General features: G+C 42.0%; 2 protein-coding genes and 1 long non-coding RNA gene across 5 annotated transcripts in view; 1 reads left to right on the forward strand and 2 right to left on the reverse strand.

The window, feature by feature from the left end:
• TOX3 (TOX high mobility group box family member 3) overlaps nucleotides 1-12,591 on the reverse strand; it is a 107,823-nt gene extending 95,232 nt beyond the window's left edge. The window contains exon 1 of one of the 2 annotated variants that reach the window (XM_015126117.3): nucleotides 12,086-12,591. In XM_015126117.3, coding sequence (XP_014981603.2) covers nucleotides 12,086-12,172 — 87 coding nt within the window. In that variant the 5' untranslated portion in view covers nucleotides 12,173-12,591. The remainder of the gene's footprint in view (nucleotides 1-12,085) is intronic. The other variant, XM_015126118.3, reaches the window with a different exon arrangement.
• Nucleotides 12,592-12,737: 146 nt separating this feature from the next.
• On the forward strand, nucleotides 12,738-17,478 carry LOC106995018 (uncharacterized). Its single transcript, XR_001441736.3, has 2 exons — nucleotides 12,738-13,206; nucleotides 14,330-17,478. It is a non-coding gene; the product is annotated as an uncharacterized LOC106995018 (long non-coding RNA).
• A 107-nt stretch (nucleotides 17,479-17,585) lies between these two features.
• LOC114674469 (uncharacterized) overlaps nucleotides 17,586-18,595 on the reverse strand; it is a 68,137-nt gene continuing 67,127 nt past the window's right edge. Inside the window, exon 4 of one of the 2 annotated variants that reach the window (XM_077986034.1) lies at nucleotides 17,586-17,954. In XM_077986034.1, coding sequence (XP_077842160.1) covers nucleotides 17,944-17,954 — 11 coding nt within the window. In that variant the 3' untranslated portion in view covers nucleotides 17,586-17,943. The remainder of the gene's footprint in view (nucleotides 17,955-18,595) is intronic. The other variant, XR_013411737.1, reaches the window with a different exon arrangement.

Genomic DNA, 18,595 nt, shown 5'->3' on the forward strand with positions numbered 1-18,595 from the left:
TCAACATAGCGAGACACCATCTCTACAAAAGAATTAAAACTTAGCTGGGCATGGGGTGTGCACTTGCAGTCCTAGCTACTCAGGAAGCTAAAGGAGGAGGATTGCCTGAGCCCAGGAATTTGAGTCTGCAGTGGCTATGATCACACCACTGCACTCCAGCTGGGGCAACACAGGAAGACCCTGACTCTTAAAAAAAAAAAAAAGAGTTAATGGAAAAGCCCAGTGGACTGGACTGTGGGAACAAGATTCTCAGTGGATATAGGGATATAAGGAGTGAGAAATAAACTAGGTTTGATCAAAAAGGAAAAACATCATTTTTTAAAAAACTGGTTTTTAAAATGTCAACTAAATATTAACTAATGCTCAAAATTTTGTTACCAAGAGCAGGAACTTGATAAATGGTGCTACAAAAACTCAGGAAAATTTTTGAAAAGAAGAGAAATTTGGGCCTAAAATGCAAGTAATCAATTAAAATTAGGACATAATGATATGGGGTTCTTGCAAAGAACATAAATCACTGGGTATTTTAAGCATGCGCAAAATAAAATCCCAAAACTGAAGAAAGGCCCGGAAAGATATAAATCTTATCACAGTGTATCTCTGTCACCAAAAGAGGATCCTCCAAGAAGCACATAAAAACTAAAACTTTGAAGTTTAGGAAAAACAAGAACACTACAGTATATAAAATTTCAAACTTTGAGATACCCCAAAAGGGTTTCTCAGACCTCACCCATCACTCACTCATGCACAGCACACCTACTGAACTACCTGGTGTCCCTTCCTCTCCACTCACTCCTTCCATAGTAATTGAGAGTTTCACTGGGCACATGGCCAGCCACAATATAAAATACATTTCCTGAGTAACCAGGTGTGGCCATGTGATGCAGGCTAGCCAGTGAGATATAGGCAAAGTGACATGTGGCAGCTTCTGGAAACCTTCGTTTACCCTTGATCCACTTCAATCCCCTTCCTCCTTCTTGCTGGTTGGACCATGGAGGTTGACTGGAGATCAACCTTGAGCCATAAGGATGAGGGTCACAGGATAGCTAGAAGCAGCTTGGCTCTTCAGTATTTAAGAGGCCCTCATACTAGCCTTGGACTACTTCCCTCTAGATTTGGTTAGGGAAACAAGAAATGAATATCTACTTCATTTAAGACATTGCTGTTCAAGATTTTTTCTATTACATGTATATTGAACCCAAATGTACCCTCTTTGCAATTATGGGGGCCTCCTATTCCTTGACCAAAATTTCTTCAATGGCCTGAATACTTGGATTAAAAGCAGTCACTTCAATACCTCATTTCCCTCAACTCCTGTTCTTCTCTCATCCCTGCCTAGGCAAAATCTACCACCAAGTCATCTTCACATCCATTGTTCTCTTCCTGCCACCAACATATCAAATACTGATTTAAAAAAATTAAAAATAAAATGTAAACTTAAACATTTCTAATAGGGATCATCACAACTGCAATCCAGCTCCTTGAAAATGGACAAGTGGCTTCACTGTGGCATTCCTATTGCCTAGAAGTGTCTGACGCATAGTATGTCAACACATATTCACTCAAATACTAAACTACAACCAGATCTTCTGCTTAACAGTATTTTTATTCATCTCTAGTTCACTTCTTACCACATTTTATGTGCCAGGCACTTCTCTAAATGCTAGATGTACCATGTGCATCAAAGTAAACACATCCCCTACCCTCATGAAGTTTACATTTCAGTGGAAAGAGATCAACAAGGAGCAGATGAATAAATGAATAATCAAGAAATTCAAATGGGGTATGTGCTATGAACAAAATTATGAAGGTAGAGAGATATTAATTAGCAAGATGGGGAAAGGATATTTTAGAAATTGAGATATTTTTAAATGGTCAGGACATACTTGAAGGTGACATCTGGGCTCAGACATGAGTGCTGAGAAGAGGCCAGCCAAGTGCAGACATTTGGGGAGAGGGCTCCAGACAGAGAGAACAACAAGTTCAAAAAGATGGGATGAAGGCTGGTACCATTAAAACACATGAAGTGAGGATAGAGGGGAGGAGTGGTAAGAAGAGGAAGTAGGAAAAGTACACAGGGATAGATCTCAGGCTTGTCAATCAATTCCCACGCCCATACATATTGTTATCTCTCTCTCTCTCCTCTCTTCCCCAACATTTTTTCTACTGAAATAGATATACACTATACATATATATATGTGTATGTGTGTGTGTGTGTGTGTGTGTGTGTAGTACAATACATATTTCTCACTCTATATCCATACAGCCACTGAGAATCTTGTTCCCACAGTCCAAGCCACTGGCCCTTTTCCTTAACTCTTGACTTTTTTAAGAGTCAAGGTCTTGCTGTGTTTCTCAGGCTGGAGTGCAGTGCTCTGTGTGTGTGTGTGTGTGTGTGTGTACATATATACATATATATACACATGTGTGCACATACTTTTATATATATATATGAATCTTCAGCCATCTTCTGTTTCTTTCCTATTATTGCAAATAAATAGTTACCAAGCCTTCATTTAAGGATTTAAGGGCTAACTCTCCTTTATCTACAGTCTTCGTTCCAACAGCAACTGACCACCCAATCCATCATTCAATAGCTCTCTCACTCTCTCTCTAATCTCTTCTTCACACATGTTCAGACATTGTCTTGAAAATATCTTCTCATTAGCCCCACTTCAAAATGTCACCCTCTACCTATACACACACACATATGTATGTAAGCACATACATATGCAAATGTACCAAGACACACACATACACACATAGTTTACTAGTATCTACTCAATACAACCTAGGATCTTTCACCATTCTAGTGTCTCCACAATTTGTTATCAACCAACCACATCTCCCACCATGGAAAGAGAAAATCTCATATCCATAGAATATCCAGGGGACCTATAGGCTTCTTGAAGGCAGACCACATCCAATCTCAGCCCCAACAAGAAAGGCATTCCTAATATAAACAATATTTATGATATCTGCATTACATAAACACAGGCTCATTTTGGTTTCCACAAAGAATAATAATAAACATAGACAATGGAAATCTTCAGAAATCTTCAAAGTCATCAAGCTTCACTCCAGTTAGCAGTTTCAATGGACTTTGCTTTCCTATCCTACACCCACATTCTCTCATTGTGACATCAGCACTGTTTTTCCTCCGAAGAATGACAGCTCCATACTCTTAGCTCGTGTGGCTTCCAAGAAGATGCCAGTGTCCAGCTTCCCCACTGGCATGCCTACATGGCTATGAGCCTGGGCATGGGACCCAAGTCTATCCAATAAGACACGATCCAGAAAAGTTGCTGAAACAAGCAAGAAAGCATCTCTCCCTCTTGAGAAGGCTGAGCTGTGAGAATGTAACTTGGAGCTGCTGCTGGACAACTTCCCACTGCTTGAGTACAGCCTGGCTGATTTAAAAAAAAAAAAGAAAAAGAAAAGAAAACAATGAAAGAAGAGCTAATATAAGAAAGTCTTGATAGCATCCCTTGAGACTCTAGATCCAGCTATGCCTGAAACAAAACTTACAATCCCTTTTCTATTTAACTCAGTTTCACTGAAGTCTTTTTCTCACTTGCAACCAAAGCATTTTTACTAAAACAATCATTTTAACCACTTTTGCATTAAACTTTTTTATTAGAATTTTTTAAATAAGTCAAATAATAACGGTTGAATCTCTCATTAAAGATAAGTTGACATCAAGGAGCAGCATGAAGGATCTACCGAGTATATTTTATTAACTGTTCGATATTTCTAGATTTAACTCATCCCCTTTTGCAAGAAGATCAACTTCCAACCAATCATATATATTTCATAAAAGTTTTCTAGTCAGGTCAGCATTTTGAACTTCTACTTCCTACACCTAGGAGATTTTTTAAAGAAACTGTAGAATTTTTATTATTCTACAGTAAATCCCTTGCTTATTACAAATTAGCTGTAGAAATTGCTGGAAAAAATCTCACAATATGGTAGTTACACTACATCCATTTAAAATAAATTCAATTTTAAAACTCACTCTTATCACCATATTTGACATAATTCTTCCGCATAAACAATTTAGTCAATGTAGATAAGGCTACATGAAATTTGCAATATTTGGAATAGAAGGATCCAGCTTAAAACCTCACTCCCCCAAAAGAATGAGTGTAGATCATTCAAATATGAATTTAGAGTAAAAACTCAAATGTGTCTTCATATTAGCCCATTTGTGTATCTTTAAATTCTTCCTTTATAAACAAAGCAAAATTGAATTAAGATTAAAGATAGAATGTTAATCATACAAGAAGGGCCATTTTCCAGGGCCTGGTGTGTTTTACACAAGCATGAAACATATTTAAGAGAACATGGCCTCCCTGAGGAAGAGATTAAGGATACAAACCTAGGAAACAAAGAAAATAAAACGATCTACCTCAAAGGGATAAGATTAAACCTGTGAGAAGCTCATGCAGACCTTAAATGAAAGCCTCTACTCCTTGTATTTTTAAACAGGGTTTTTTTTTTTTTTTTTTTTTTAGAGCACTAAATCCACCTTCAAAATATATTTGAATTTGTAAGCATACTTAACAAAAATCCTATCCTTTCTTATTAACCATACTCAAAACAGATTCTCTAAGATAGTTATGACACCATTAACATTTCACAAAATCCAAAAAAATATGTTTCCCAGAAAAATAAATGTTTTCATTGATGAATGGCTAATATGGTTTTAAATTATGTTATTGCAAATTTCACATCATTCCCCCTTAATAACCATTTAAGAATGCTTCCTTCCAAATAACTATTAAGAGAGAAAGGATGTTTCATCATGCAAACACACACACAGACACACACTCCTTGTTTATGTCATTGTTTTTAATGGTGCAATAGGATTTCCAAATTCTCCGAGTTTCACATGTTACTTCCTAAACTACTGGAAGCTGAATTGGCAACACCAGCCAATCCTCAAGTCCAAGGATGTTGTCCTTGCTTTTCCTGTCGCCTTCCTCTTGAAGGACTCAAATTCATTTCCATTGCTTTAACACAAGCAGAAAGACTCCAACTTTGGTTGTTTAGCCCCGAACTCTCTCTTGAGTTCCAGTGCATGACTCTGTAAGAATATACCACTGAAATATCCAAAATGAGCTTGATCTGGTTATCTTTCCTCAAAACCAGCTTCTCTTCTCTCTGTTCTGCTTCCACTCAAGGTCTTACCATTCATCCAGGCCCCAAATTCAAACACCCTCAATCATTTCTGCTTCCTCTTTCTGCCTTCCCAAGTCGGGAGGTTCTGTTTAGTGCTTTCTTTTCTTTTGCATCCGAATTCACATCTCCTTGATTCAAATCCTTCCCATACCTTACCTCAACTGGGTGATGACATCCTACCCAGTCTCTCCTACTCTCGCCGGGGCCTACACCAATCTACTCAAAAGGTCAGATCCATCTTTACAAATGTAAAACTCTAACCAAGCCATCAGCCCACTTAAAATTTTTCAGGCGAGGCGCAGTGGCTCACGCCTGTAATCTCAGCACTTTGGGAGGTCAAAGGCAGAAGGATCACTGGAGGCCAGGAGTTCAAGACCAGCCCTGGCAACATAGCAAGACCCTATCTCTGCAAAAAAATAAAATAAAAAGTTAGCCAAGCATGGTGAACACACACCTGGGGTCCCAGCTACTCAAGAGGCCTCCCAGGAGGCGTGAGTAGCTGAGACCACAGGTATGTGTGGATCTCTTGAGCCTGGGAAATCGAGGCTGCAATAAGCCATGGTCACTGCACTCAAGCCTGGGTAACACAGCAAGACTCCATTTCAAAAAATATGTATGTGTATATGTATATTCTTCGAATGCACTCAGGTGCAGACACTGTTGACTGTCTTTCCAACAGCCTTCTTCCTTGCTAACAGAGCATAACACTAATTAATTATGCTCATGTGGCAATGCCCAACCTCAGGGATGATGCTGGATTGGTCTAAACTGATCACAGTAATCTTCCTCTTTGCTAGTGAGTGGCCTAGGGTTGGTACACAACCCACTTCTGACCAGTAAGATAAAAGAGAGGGTCTAGTGGAAAAAGTTTTCCTTCTTGCCAACAGATGTACAGGAAGAGAAAGTACTCATTTGCTACCACTCCCACCACCATCACCTTGCTTCTCATTTTTTCATGTGAGGATGTGACATCCAGAGCTACAGCAGCCAACTTGTGGCCATGGGAAGACTGCTAAAACTGCAAGGACAGCAGAATAAAAAGAAAATCAAAGAAGGGCTCTTAAAGACATCAATGAACCATCCAAGACAGCCTAGCACTGCCAACCTAAAGACTTCTTTGAAGATAAACCGGTGTCTTTTATGGTTTATGCCACCGTTTGTTGAGTTTCCGTTATCTGCAGCCCAAAGCACTCTAACTGATAAACTTAGAAAGAGCAAACTCTTGACCTTACCACAGAAGGCCCACTGCATGATGTGCTACTCAAAGTGTAGTCTACAGACCCACAACCTTGGCTTTGCCTGGGAGCCCAGCCCTGGGCCCATGAATCAGAATCTCCAAGGGTAAAGTCCAAAAGTCTGTGTTATAACAAGCTCCCAGCTGGTTCTTGTGCATGGTAAAGTTTGAGAAACACTGCTCTACAAAGTTATCACAAATTACTTTTTACCATCTCAGCTACTACCCTACATAGGATGAGGTGCACTTGATCTGCAATTTGTCTGGTGACAGTAACCTTACTGGGTTTGAGCATCATTTGTTGCTCCTTTAGTTTCTTCTCCTCTTCATCAAAGTCTTCAAACTTGAAGCCTCCAGGACCTGAGAGGATTACAAAGGTCTGAATATAAGACAGGCTGTGAAGCAGGCCGTGATGAACTACGGGGTACAGGCACATCTGAAGGACACCGAGCAGACGTTGTCATACAAGGAAATTGGTTCAGTGTTTTCACATTTCTAAAGAAAAGCTGGAATCCAGATTTATATGCAAAGTTTTTTAGATATAGACAACCAAGGTTGTTTTAATACTCTGCAGATTAAACAAATTTTCAAGTGGATTCACATCCACCTGAGTTTGTGACATGAAGTAGAGATTCCTTGAAATATTGACACATACTTTGAAAACTGTGACCACATACATTCACTGACTTCATTTAAAATGACTAAAATTAATTTTCTTTGGCTAACTATATGCTAGTCTCTACTGAGCACAGGGTCTTCATCAATAGCCCAGCATCTGGAGTGGTCAAATAAAGAGTTTGTGGACCTCTAGTTAGGGGCAGCAGGACTGTTTTATCCATTAATCACTATAGACCACACACTTAGAACTGCAAGCTTCTCATGGGTCCACAACAATATGAGAAAAAAATAAACTGGCCACACAACACCAGAAAACTACAAAATTACAACTGATAGGTGTGAAGCTAAATGTTTACAAAATGTAAAAACGTAAGTCAATGGATCCATATCAATTTGGATATGGTATCATATTACATTAGATTAAATGCAGGAAAGTGGATGCATTTTAATGTTTGATGGGGCGTGGAGGGGAGCTCAGATCAATAGTGCTTAGAGCTGCCAAGGTTCTAAAAAGGCCCTGGGTACCAACCTGAAGCCAACCATTCTGTGGTAAGTCTAGTCTTCACAGGTGTCACAAATTTCTTTACGCAGCTCTACTCCATTCTATTCAACTGTCTGCATAGTTGGACATGGGAGTAGAACTGTCTACATAGTTGCACATAAACCATAAATGACTTATTAAAAAAGTATGTTTGGATCCTCATCTACACATGAATTTAAGACAAGAAGTGCAAGAATCAGCACACAAGCAAGTTTTGAGGGTCCCACATAATGATTTTAATTATTTTTTGTTAATTTATTACAACATTTAAAATTCATGATAATTCACATAAAAACCCTGATTATCATCCTCTTGAAAAAAGAATTGTAAAGTATAGAGATATTGGACCCAAATGTTGGCAGGGCAACAGTCTACTAATGCTGATCAAGGCTACCCCTTTAAATGGGGTATGTTCTCTACTTGGCCACAAACCCTATCTCCATGTAGGCTAACTTACTGCCCACCCCGCCCCCCAAGAGACAATTGAGTTTATGTTCCCTGGTCTAAGGCTCTTAGAAAAACCTTATTTCTTTTTCACAATGTGGCTTCAATATCTTACATGAAGACTTGTCATTGTAGGATATAGGAATCTCTCAATCTCTCAATCTAAGAAGAGTTTCAATCAAATTCCCCTCTCAATATGTTCTCAATTTGAACCATGATCCCCAAGAAGATGGACAAATGACAAATTACCCTTCAGTTTCTTTTGCCCTTCAAGCTAGCCAAGCCAGAAACCCAATCAGGTGGAGTCAAAGCACTAATATAAGAATGTCTTAATTAAGCCGAGTGATCAATAAATAATACACATAATAATTAGAAAGCAAAGTCTGGGACTGATAGAATAAAAACAACAGCACTGATCTACGTAAGGATGAGAGGTCAATAGCCATAATTCAAAAGGAAAAGCCCTAAAAATATGCAGAAATAGCTAGTAAATAGAGTTTAGTCCAAGTTCATTAATAACCCACTATATGATTTCACCTCACACCTACATTAAATACAGTATCTTATTTTGGGATGGCAGAATTCTGACAACTACAGGTTGAGTATCCCTTATCTGAAATGCTTAGAACTAGAAGTTTCAGATTTAGGGGTTCTTTGGATTTTGGAATATTTGCATAATACTTACCAGTTCAGCATCCCTAATCCAAAAATCTGAAATCTGAAATGTTCCAGTGAGCATTTCCTTTGACCGTCACATCAGTGCTCAAAAAAGTTTTGGATTTTGGAGTATGTTGGATTTCAGATTAGTGCTACTTAAATTATATTTGCTAATTGATATTCTGTGTATTATTTTCTTACTGGTGAAAAGACAAATTGAACTCAGGAAAGAAAAATTACAAATATATAGTCAAAGAGTCACTAATTCATTTGAGTAACATAATGAGTTTTTATTTCTTAATATACGGGGTTTAATTTGTTAACCACACCAGAAAAAGAAATGTTCAAACAGTCAACTTTCTACTTGAAATTAAAATGGAAATTAGCCCTTAAGAAACAGTGATGACTTTAAGTTTATACATCAGTGGCTGGTTCATGAATTATTAACTGATTTTAATGATCCTGGCTATATTTTATTTGAAGTTATTCTCCTACTTGCAACGACTTTTGAACCCACAAAACTCTTTCATCCATTCTCCATAGACACAGTACACTTTCATGAGCGCTGACATTTGAAAAGGATCCATATACTCACAGAATGTAAAGATAATACACATGCATATAATTTATACAAAGGACTCTGGTCATTTGTTAAAGAGAGAAATGAATGAAACCCTATTATTCACGGTTTGTAAATAAATTTAAAGATAAGCGCTAACTTTCACTTGTTAAGCTTAGAGCCAAGAGTTCTGTGTTTCTTCTAAAGTTTCCCAGATGGTCATTAAAACAAGAGAGGGCAGAAACATACTTTCTTTGAAATCCATCATTTCCTATCCAGAAAGATAATACATGTCATCAAAAGTTAAGTCTTTAGAGATTAATTAATAATTTGAGTATTTTCTAATAAAATAAATGCATGTCTTCATATGCTAGTTTTTACATTTTCAGTATAAACCTATATTGAACAGCACCACTTCAGACACACAAATTAGCTGTGAAACAAAATGCTATAAACCTTTAATTAGCACTTGCTGCTTTATACCCATAAAGTTAATACTTCCTCTTCTACTATATTCTCTGTAAAGAAAAATTATGGAAAATTAAATTGTGTTTTTCACTTCTGAAAATAAAAGTAGCAAAATATAGTATTGTGGCTCAGTTTAAAGATAGTTATATTTTTACCTGCAAGGAAGTCAATACAAACATCCCTTAAAATAAGTATAATTTGATTCCTACCAATATTAAGCGCTATGTCTAACTTTTGTAACTTGGGTACACAGAGCACTGATGACGATCAGATTGCTAAATAAGTAAGAAAGCAAGTTATTTCAGGCAAATAGCTGCATTAAGAAAATACGACAGTAAGCCAACTTGCATCCACACTCCTGAAGCTGAACAAGCATCTCAATAAATAATGTCTGTTTTCAAGCTTTATATACCCTCCCTGAAATAAATGTTCTGAGCTTAAATAGACTCAAAATAGCCTTTCTCAGAAAATAAAAAAGAGACACACACAAAACACCCCCAATTTCCTCTGGTCCCTTGAAGTACCCTTGGGATCCCAGTGAACAGAGATTTGCCACGCATTGCAGTCACTGCATTTGTACAATAGGTTTCTATTTTGGTGTCATTCGAGTGTTGCTGATCTTAAATCAGAGAAAGAAGGAGTTACATCAGGCAAGGTAATGGCTTCCAAAAATAAGAGCATGCCCAGTTTATACAAGGCTTGCATCCACATGCTAAGTTGTAAGGAGATAAATAATACCCCACTGGAACAATTAGGTGGATTCTCAGAAACACTACATACTTAATTAGGCTGCCTAAGTCCCTGACTGAGCATACATGGGGGACTTTTTAAAGCATTTAATAACCTGAGTAAATCCAAAATCAGAGGACACAAACTAATCCTTAACTCTGGCTCCAGCGATCGGCCTTTTCTTGCCTCTCTTTAAATGCTTAGCGTAGCCCTTAGAATGCGGAGAGCAGGAACGCTCCAACCACCAAAGGGTTAAAGCACAAGGAATAAAGTCCCCTCGATCTATATTTGTTGGGAGGCCCCTCTGTGCCAGACGCGGAGCTGGGCGATGATGACACTGGAAGGCGAGCAAGAGAGACCCTAATGGTTTTTTACAAACTTCAGCACTGGAGTTGGGAACGGAGTATAAACAAATAGAAAGGAACACGAGCCTCCATCAGCCACGGGGCACAGCAAACTGTTCCTCACTCTAGATGCAATTCCTCCTCTTCCTGTTATTTATTGATTAGTTTTGTTTAGCACCTTTCTTTTAGCAGACTCCTTATTTCCTCCTGTTATCCAAGCAATCATAAACAAACTACGATTTGAAAGAAAAAGGGAGGGAGGAGGGAGGAGCAGGAGGAAGGGTAAAGAAAACCACATTCAAAAGGTACAGGCCATCCAGAGCCCGACTGTTTCTCTGAATTTCGCCCTCAGGGTGATATTTTCGGCAAATTCGGCGCTGGGGGCTTCAGGGAGGACAGAGGACACCGAGGGGTGGTGGTGGGAGGGCGGGGGGGAATTCCGCGCTGCCCGGGTACCAGGGCTGCGACTCTCGCCCGCCTCGCTGCTCCGAGCGGCGCCTGCTGCCCTTCTGAGGTCCACCTAGCCACCTGGAACGCTCAGTCCTCGAAGTTGGCGCAGGGGGAGGTGGAGAAGGTGAGGTGACCCCAGGGTATGGTGTGGAGGTCTCCAATCCCGATCTCCCCGAAATGCAAAACTTACCACCCCCGCCCCAAAAAAAAAAGAATGAGAGGAGAGAAGCCACTTACGCTAAGCGGGGAGGGGCGGGCACCCCGGTTCCGAGGTCCAAAGCGCCCTAGCGAAAGGGCAGCAAAGGCCACCTGCGGGGTCCCACCACTTACCCCACTCCCCTGTCCAAGGCATACTCAAAAGTTTGTTCCTTTCCGTCCGTAAGCGGCCCTGAGGCCGGCTCTCGAGTAGGTGGGGGAGGTAAGAAGGACTGGGAGTGGGGGAGGGCAAGATCATCGGACCAGGAGATCAGGGACCCCCTGCGTTGCCCCCCACTCACTCCAGGGGGGCGGCGATCGTGTTTACTAATAACAGCAACAAACAATCACACGGGAGCCCCTCTTTCAGTCCTCGGTCTCTCTTCGCTTCTTTGGTGCAGCAAAGGAGAGTCTGGCGGGGAGGTGGGAGGGAGCGGAGAGGCTGAGGGGAGCGCCGGCTAGGGGACAAAAAGCGGCGTGGGATGGGGCAGAAACAGAAGCAGGGAGAGCTGGACAGAGACGAAGGCTCAAAGGTAAAGGAGTAAACAGGGGAGGAAAGAGGCCAAAGAAAAGTGCAGCAGGCGGTGAGCCCGAGCGCGGGGCGCGCCTGGGATGGGGAGGTGGCCCCCGCCCACCCGCCCCCCGGCCCGGCCCGGCCCGGTCACCTTGCTGTAGCCGTAGTACCCCAGGCACTGCGCGAAGTCCAGGCTGGCAGGGTCCCCGGCCGCCGCGGGGTAGAACCTAACATCCATGCCGGAGCCGGGCCCGGGGCCGGGGGCCGGGACTGGGGTTCTCCGGGGCCGGGACCCGCCTCCTCGCCGCCGCTAGATCCACCGTCGGGGGCGCCCGGGGGTGGCGCGCGGGACTCGCGGTCGGAGGGGCGCCGCGACCGGAGCCCGAGGAGCCCGGGAGCCGCGGCCGCCGCACACAAAGGCGCGGCCACGCGAGCCGCGGGAGAGCGGGAGGCGGCCCGGGGGACGCGCCCCGCCGGGGCACCGAGACAGCGCTGCGCGCGGGCCGGGCGCCGGGGGCGCGGGGCGCGACGCGGGGGCCCGGGACGGCGCGGCGAGTTCAGGTGCGCTGGGCGAGGCTGGGACGGCGGCGGCGGCGGCGGCTGGCCCCGCTCCTCCTCCTCCTCCCCGGGCGGACTGAGGAGACGAGCCGCGGAGACAAGGGGCCCGGCCCCTCCCCTCCTTCTCCCCCTCCTGCCTCCACCGCCGGTCCCCTCCCCGCGCCGCCGCCGCTCCGCCCCTCCCACCGCGGGCAGCTGGCGCGCCGCCCGCCCCGCCGGTGCGCTCCTCGGCCCGGACCGCCTCCGGGCGCGCCCACCCCGCCCCGCCGGCCCCATCACCCCCGCCGCGGCCTCCCCCTCTCCGGGGCCCCTCTTCTCCCCACCTCGCCCCCCTTCCCGCTCCGGTCCTCTTTGTCCCCGCTGCCTCGGAGCGCTCCTCTCTCCCCTCCTTTCCTCGGCCGAAGCGGCCGCCAGCCCTGCGTCCCGTGTGTCCCACCCTCCTCCTGCGCGACCACCGCTTCCCCGGGCCCCAGCTTCCCCAGGCCGTCTGCTCCCTTCCTGTCGCTTTCCTCCCCACGCCCCGCTTCCTTCCTTACGGGTGCCTGTGCCCGGGCCCCTCTCCTCGACCCCGCCTTGCCTTTCGAATGTCCCCTGCGTGGACACACCTAACCCAGACGCCAACCTGCAAGAGTGTCTCCCGGTAGCCGGGAACCGGGACCCCAAGTTCACCTGTAGGATTTCCCAGAAGGGGTGTTGGGGCCTGACCTTTCACAGGTAGGCAGACTTGAAGCTTCCCAAGTGAAGCCTCGTGTCGGTTCTCTTCGTATTCTCTTTGCTCTTGTTTGTATTCGAAAGGCATTTGAGTAACTGGATCTAGGCAGATCATTCACTGCTCTTGGAGAGAAAATGTCCCTATTTTCCTAAAAGGTCCTAGCTGATTAACTTCCCCACTCTGCACTCACCCACCCCCTCTTTATTTCTTTATCTTTCTTAAGCTCCATCTTTTTATTTATTTATTTTCTCATCGGCTTTATTGCTTTGAGTTAATCTGAGAGTTTGGCCTTCAGCCTTGGCGAAGGGAAGAAGCTTTATACTAGATGGGAACGTTGTGGAGAGGCCGTGAGATCTGCCCCCTCCCCAGCTTTGTTATCTGCGAGCCACTTTAACCAGAACGGAGACATTCTGAAATATTTCCTATGACACTCGCTAACAGTTTCGTCCCCTGGTCACACCTTGCTGGCCCAGGGCCTGAGCTTTTTCAGACAAGCATGACATGGGTTTTCTTTTCATTTCTTCTGTTCTCCAAAGTGGATCGGGCTTGCGACACCTGCGTGTGTACCTTCGCTCAATATTATCTTTCTGGAACGGAGCAGAAAAAAATAAACTTCAATTAGGTGAAAGTTTCTGTATTTGCTCTTCTCTTAGCAAAAACTTGGGTCAGGAGACTGCATGAGAGAGCAGTGTGTACTCAGAAAAGAAACAACTGCTCACATTGTCCCTGGGTTGACTCCTATCCCCACCCTCCCTAAAAAGCTTTGGTTTCCCCTCCCTAGTCTCCATTTAACGTTGACAACCCAGCGGCGCTCCCTAATGGCCCAGCAGGTTGCACAAATTGACAGTGAGCTGAGATATTATCAGGACAACACCCCATTGAGTAAGTTCTTGAAACGCAGAAGTGGAGGCCCTTTCTGTGGGCCACTGGGCGCCTGTGGCCTTTCCACCAATCAGAGCTGGAGGTTGCAGTGGCCACCTGTTGTCTCGCAAGAGAACATCTTTTAAGTTTCGCTATTAGTATTTAACAATAGCCTATAGAGCACGATCTGGTCACAGGAGAGGAGCAATGTGATGATCTGAGGTACCAAAAAAGAATTTAAATTTTTTTTTTTTTTTTTTACAGATAGCTCTTACAAGGAGCCAAAAGTCTGGAAAGCTAAGTTTTTCTTTGCAGACTCACAATCCTCACCTTCTGCTCATTCTGTTTTGCATCTGGAGCAATCTGAGCTTCATTAAAGGACGAAGAAAAGTATAATCAAAGTTACAGAGACTAAACCTGAACTTGTAATCAGACTTCGAGGATCAGGAATATAAATACGCTTCGCAGCGGAAACCCGCTAGCTGCAAGAATGGGAATTGCAAGTGGGCTGATGTACTGCATTCAGCTTTGGGCGGTGGAGCCTAGAAAATGAAGCGAGAACTTTACCCCTAAGGCTCTCAGGAGTTAGGAATGCGCAATGACAATCCCTAACTTCTGGCCATTGTTTTGGAAAAGTCTTTCTCTTAAATTTCCCTTCCCTGTTAGGATGCAAATGCTTTTGGGAAGGGAACAATACTCATCCGTCTGCATTTTATTATTTGATTTAGGATGTAAGGTAAGCAAAAGATCTGAGTTTAGATTTTGATTTGGGGGGAGGGGAAGAATCCGGGTGATGAGCTGAAGATGTGTATGTTGAGGCATTTAGAATGAGAAAATCACTGGAACAGAAAAAGGGCATCGGGGAAGGCTGCTGACTTGACGATTTTGCCCAATCTCCACGCCTTTGGCAGCTAGCTATATTTATTTATTTATTTATTTATTTATTTATTTATTTGAGTACCTACCATGTGCCAGACATGATTTTAGGCACTTGTGAATGAGAAAGAGGATTCGATTCCCAACATGACACATATAGAAGTCCTCAAAGAGGACTATGAATTGAGCTCTTGGAACACAAAATACACACGTACTCACATGCACACGTGTATACATACCCTGAACCATCCCAGTCACCTGGAGATACTGACATGGCACAGCCACTAGCTGCTGTTGAGAGAAGCAACATGAGAAACAAACTCACATACAGTGTGAAGGATGCCAGCCTCTACATCCCCATGGTATTTGTATAAGAAGGTTCAAGGGACGAGGCAGTGCACACTGATAGATCATTGCTGAATCCCAAGAACCTCAGACCATGCTTGGTACGTAGTTTGTTTGCAGGAAATATTCATTAAAGAAAGGAAGTTTAGAAAGAACATGGGAAGGAAGAAGGAAAAAAAATCAGAATGTTTTAATAGTGTAATTTATTTGCAGGGAACCTTAAGGCAGGATTTGAGAAGAGTGTATCCAGGGCCTCTGATGTGAATTAGAACAATCTACCTTGGGTGGGGTGGGGGCCTTTTGCACCCTGCTGTTGTAGACTCTTCGTAAATATTAAAACTAGGATCCTATGTGGTTTCCTTTAGAAATGATCTGATTATACTCTCCATTGCTTTCGCACTATCATCTAATTTTAAGGGTTCCAGTGGTTTTGAAGACTATCCATTAAAAACTTTAGAATGATGCTTTAAAAAATTAAATGCAATTGTAGCTGTCATGGTATTTGTTATCTTAAGGGTGTCACTGTTTTCAGTCTGTCAGCAGTCTTGTTTCTGAAAGCCATAGACAAAGGTTTCCTTTATACTGGATTAGCCTTGAATTTGAAGAAACTTCTCCAAGAACATATCTTAAATATGCTTTGAATTTATACTGAACAATGCTAACAGTTATTGACTTAGAAGGGCAGCAGAAGAATCAATTCTGCAGCCAAAATACAACTTCTGGGCATAAGAAAATTCCTTTAGGGTTTTGAGATGATTTGGATCAAAATTGTCCATCTTCTTATAATGCTTGATGTTTCTAATTAAATAGTTGATGTCATCCAAGAATCCCTTAAAAATGGGGAGAAAATACACAAACTTTACGTTGTGGGAAAACTACCTTACATCTTGACAGAAGCTGAAACCTTTCTCTACTTTATCTGGTTTCAAATTATGCAAGAAAGTCCCCACGAGGACTTCATTAAACCTGCCAGAGTTTTATAACCAAAAACCTCACTGGAACCCCCACTTTTACAAATCTATGAAAGTAATTTAACCCCTCCGTGTTCTGCTTGCCCAAGATGAGACGCAAATACTATTAAACAGTATATACAGTTTAATTCTCTTGAGTTTGGGTGATGAAAAATCCTATCCAAATATTACGATCCTTGCAATATGTAATGTAACCAAATTATTGGTAGCTCCAAGTGGAAATTAACAAGGCCAGGGCTACTCACGTTTCTTCTCATCTATTCTCATAGTAACAGCTAATGTATTGCTAAAATATTGCTAAATATATTTATTGCTATATTGCTAAAATATCTTATATTCAGTTTTATATCTGAACTTGGTGTTGTGTCATAAATTGTAGCATTCCTATCCAGCCTGGATTCTTAATATGTGTATCCTCATGAAATTTAGGAGACTTTCATATCTGCGAATCAACACTTCACATGCATAGTCTAAACCACATGCAAATAAAAGCAAGTCAGAACCTACCAAGACTCTCACCATAGTGAACCTACACATGGTATAGAGGAAGAATTCTTACCTGGGGGACCTGATGACGCATCACTAGTGCAGGACATAAAACGAATCACCATAGAGAGATCCACACAGGAATTACAGTGTGAAAAAAATCCCCAAGCATAGCCATTGTTTAGCTTCAGTTTTCAGTGAATCTAAACTCTTCTGGTCTGAAGATGTGAACTATTTTGCTATTTTTACTTTGGTCAAAAAATACAGAAATCCAAAAAAATACAGAAATCTGGGGAAATGGGAGAAAAATAAGCAAACTTTTCCTTCATGATAACAAATATATATTCAGTTGTGTACATGAGGTTGTTTCTCATATTACTACAAACAATTTTAGTCCTATTGGTCTCTGTATTACCAGGCACAAGAAGAGCTCTAGAAAACTAATCATTTTGTCAGTTGACTATTACTTTTACTAAGAATAGATACACCCAAAGGTTCTGACAGATATATAGTAATTATGGAACAGTAACCTCCAAGATCCTGGTAGCAAAATACTATTAAGCCAAGAATTCATTACCACAAATATGAAATGCAGCAAGTATTTGCTTGTGACCTAAGTAGCTCTTCGGTAAAGCTATCTTAGAAACCAAAATACTCAACACAATCAGGAGGTGTGCAATTTTCACTGTATTTATACTTTGCCTTTAAAAAAATTATATTCACAGAAATCCTAAACTGTCGTCCTGCCTGTTTTCTGAAATATATTCTATTTCTTTTAAAGTGAAAGAATGACCTCTTTTGCAGGAACAATTTTCAGAGACAGCGTGTTTATCAAATGGTTTCTCTGCTTTCATAAAAACAATTTATTTTCACTGAACTCTTCAAGATAAGCATCAAAACCAGGAAGAATGTACAATGAAGTTTATAATTTCACTCCAGAAACAAATACTGGGTAGTTTTTATTTTACTTAAGTGAAAAACATTTTTTTTTTTTTTTTTTTTTTTTTTTTTTTTTGCCAAGGAGACAAAGGTACTAATGGGGGAGGGGGTTTATACAGGAGTGAAAATCAGGAAGTCCAGATAGTCTTCAGCAGGAGAGGACCCTGGTGTCCACAAAGACCACCGACTGGACAATGAAAGCTGAAGACCCAGTACTTTCTTCGCAAATGGGTGGGGGTCAGTCCACAGTTTTATTCTTTGCTAGGGGACAGCTATAGAGGCATTAAGGAGAGAAAATCATTAGGCAGATATTAATTAAACCCTTCTATAACAGATCTGTATACCATTGCACATAAATATCTCTCATAGTTGGAGCTTTGGATGACAATCCTTTCTTTGATAAGCGTCCATGTTTCTAGGCTTAATTTATATGACATGTTATTTTTTAATAACCATAGAACGATAAAATTGTAAAAATAACCAAGAAAAGAACGGAGTCTAATAAAGATTCTGTTTCTTAAGAAATGGGAAACAATTGCCTCTGATCACAGAACAGCCAAGAACTAGCAGCAAAATAATCTCTCCTAATTTACATAGATCTGTGTGTGCCAAACAGATGAGTGTTTGCTTTTCGAGTAATAGTGCAGGTGCGTATCCTGCAGTGACTAAATCTCTAACTCATCAAACTGTTTCGCTAGAGTGGGACATGCCCTCTTTTTCTGGAACAGTTTCAAGTTTTCTCCCCAGCATTCCAGCCACCTGTTTATGGAGTTCATCCTCGGGAGAAGATGCATGCAATTAGAAACAAGAAAATGAAAATAAATGACCTTGTTTGTTATTTATAACAAAGAAACTCAGCAAAATTAATGCTGTGAAGCTTGACCTCCTGACCCTGGAAAAAGAGCCACCTCAT

The sequence above is a fragment of the Macaca mulatta genome, chromosome 20 (genome assembly GCF_049350105.2).
Source record: "Macaca mulatta isolate MMU2019108-1 chromosome 20, T2T-MMU8v2.0, whole genome shotgun sequence".
Taxonomy (NCBI): Eukaryota; Metazoa; Chordata; class Mammalia; order Primates; family Cercopithecidae; genus Macaca; species Macaca mulatta.